The 2,343-nt window shown below is 39.7% G+C and overlaps 1 protein-coding gene across 1 annotated transcript in view; it reads right to left on the reverse strand.

Moving 5' to 3' along the window:
- The window catches only part of LOC106963116 (E3 ubiquitin-protein ligase TRIM11-like), an 11,000-nt gene extending 9,945 nt beyond the window's left edge, over window positions 1–1,055 (reverse strand). Inside the window, exons 1-4 of the mRNA XM_015057852.1 lie at window positions 1,024–1,055; window positions 718–799; window positions 343–568; window positions 30–199 (exon numbers count right to left, since the gene is read on the reverse strand). Coding sequence (XP_014913338.1) covers window positions 30–199; window positions 343–568; window positions 718–799; window positions 1,024–1,055 — 510 coding nt within the window. The remainder of the gene's footprint in view (window positions 1–29; window positions 200–342; window positions 569–717; window positions 800–1,023) is intronic.
- Between the last annotated feature and the right edge of the window lie 1,288 nt (window positions 1,056–2,343).

Here is a 2,343-nt window from a genome sequence, read left to right on the forward strand (position 1 = left end):
TTCCTGGATGCTGTTTCAATCTGTCTGACCTCATGTTCATCATTGACCTCTCCAGTCCCTCCCTCTGTGATGTAGAGCTCTGTGTAGATCTGGTTCAGAAGGGTTGGACTTCCTGCTTTAGCAATCCCCTCAAACACAGACTGGAACTTCTTCTTCAGACCAGATTTAAGTTGACGTTGACAAACTCCAGTGAAAATTTCTAACATAACACAAAAAGTAAAACAAAGAATTAAGCAAAATCATCTTCTGAAGATTGTTTTAATGAATGTGATTCCATCTCTTCAGACATCAGTAAATGTGTGATTTATCCATCAAGTTAAATCTTTGTAGAAATCCTCTTACTCTGCAGACGGTCAGCCAGATCCTCCTGCTTCATCCTCCTCAGGAAGTTCAGTGTGATCTTCATCAGTGCCTCTCTGCTGCTCCTCCTCTGCTCTTCATTATCACCTTTCAACACCTCATCATCATCTCTCAGACTCTTTGAGCATTCTGGGTAATCTGGACTCAGAACCTTCTGGATCTTCTTCAGCTCGTTCTTCACAAAAGTGACAATGTTTTCCTCCAGCAGCTGGAACAGAATAATAGATGAAGGAAACATGAACTAAGAAATTATGTAGGGATGTTGGACAGACTGACAGTCCTCTGGTCTACAAAGTGCAGCATGGAGATGATTCTGAACAGAACCCATGGAAAAGTAGTAATTGTTCATGTACAGACCACAAATATGGAGTCCATCTCTATTTGATGCGTCTGCTGGGCAGACGGATCACTGGGAACCTCTGAGCTCTGCTGGTCCACTCTGTGGAGGAACCAGGAACAATCAGGAAATCAGGAAATATTTATCCAGCAGCATTAAGAGTTGAAATCGTCAAGAGCATCACATTAAAAGTCCTCAAAGCAGAAAAACAGAGCATCACGTGAACACAACACAAAGAAACTACAAGGATAAAGACCACTAACACCAGAATCACCCAGTAGACATTTTAAAAAGTTGGTGCTGAACTTGGACTTCAAACTGTCCACACTGTCAGCAGATCTGATGCTGGTGGAGACATTGTCCCAGAAAAAAAAAACTCATTAAAAACTTTCTGTGGAGTTTTGCTTCAAAGATCGTTTTGAATGTGACTGATAGTAAATTAAAGAACTTTTAGACACAACAGAACCAGACAGATCATCAATGCAATGTTCTAAATGATTCCCGTCAGAACCAGTCCAATGTCCAGCCTTGTTTAAAGAGACCTGTTTCTGAGACAAACATTTTGGGTTGAAACGACTGAGAGAGCAGTTTAGTTATATTAGTATTGAGCTCTGACATGGAGAAGAACCAGGAGTCCTTTCCACTCTGACCATCCAAGGAGGATCTGATGGAGCTTCATTCAGAACCAGGCAGTCCGTTTGATATTTAATTTTACTGTAGAAATGAAAGGTAATGCACCATGTTATGTGATGCTTGAACCTCCAACCTAACAGCAGCCAGATTTAGAGAATGATCCAAATATCAACCTAGAAATTAAACTCACTCTTACCTTTGTCTTTTTGTGTTAGTATTAATGTTGGATGAAATAAATGAGTTTGTTTCATTTGGAAAAAAAAAATAAGTTGATGCAAAACAGAATAAAATGCAGTTAAATGTTTGTGATCATGCCAACATAACAGTTTATGTGTCCTGATTAAAAAGTGAGTTTATTCTGGTGAATGTTTTCTCTTACTCATCAGCAGTAATTACTTATGTATGGTGTCAATAATTGCCTAGAAGGAGGCAGTATCACTACACGAATGATGGTTAGATGGATCTCAGAGAAACAGATCAAATATTGAGACTACTGTAAACTAGATGGAGGTGTAGAGACTGTGGACCTGAACAGACCTGATTAATACTCAGAAGTTCTTTCAAAAAAAATGTTTCGGTACCAACAATCCATTTAGGCATTACTGTCTCCATGGTATCATGTTACCATGGATACATCAATGTACGTATGGACACATATGAAGAAAAATAAAATGAAATTCTGTGTACTGTTCTCAGGACAACGTAACAGAACTTTGTATCGTCATGGTCACAATGACAGATATAAACAGAAAAGTTACAGCAGTTAGAAACATCTCACCTCTCTGATGGTGGAGCTCCAGGAGATTTAAAGTCAATGAGCCTAAGCTTTGACCTGTCAGACTTAAAGGACACACAGCTTGGTTCTGGTTCTGGTCCTGGTTCTGGTCCGAGTCCCTTACGGCTCCTGACAGAAACATTATGATTAAAACTTCATCTGTTCAGTCTGGATGAAGCAGCAAAGAGGAGCAGCAGCAGCTTCATCACCACGTCTGTTTTGGCCTGATTATAGTGAA

Source organism: Poecilia latipinna, unplaced genomic scaffold (assembly GCF_001443285.1).
Source record: "Poecilia latipinna isolate Pla-1442-1.1 unplaced genomic scaffold, P_latipinna-1.0 Scaffold1497, whole genome shotgun sequence".
Taxonomy (NCBI): domain Eukaryota; kingdom Metazoa; phylum Chordata; class Actinopteri; order Cyprinodontiformes; family Poeciliidae; genus Poecilia; species Poecilia latipinna.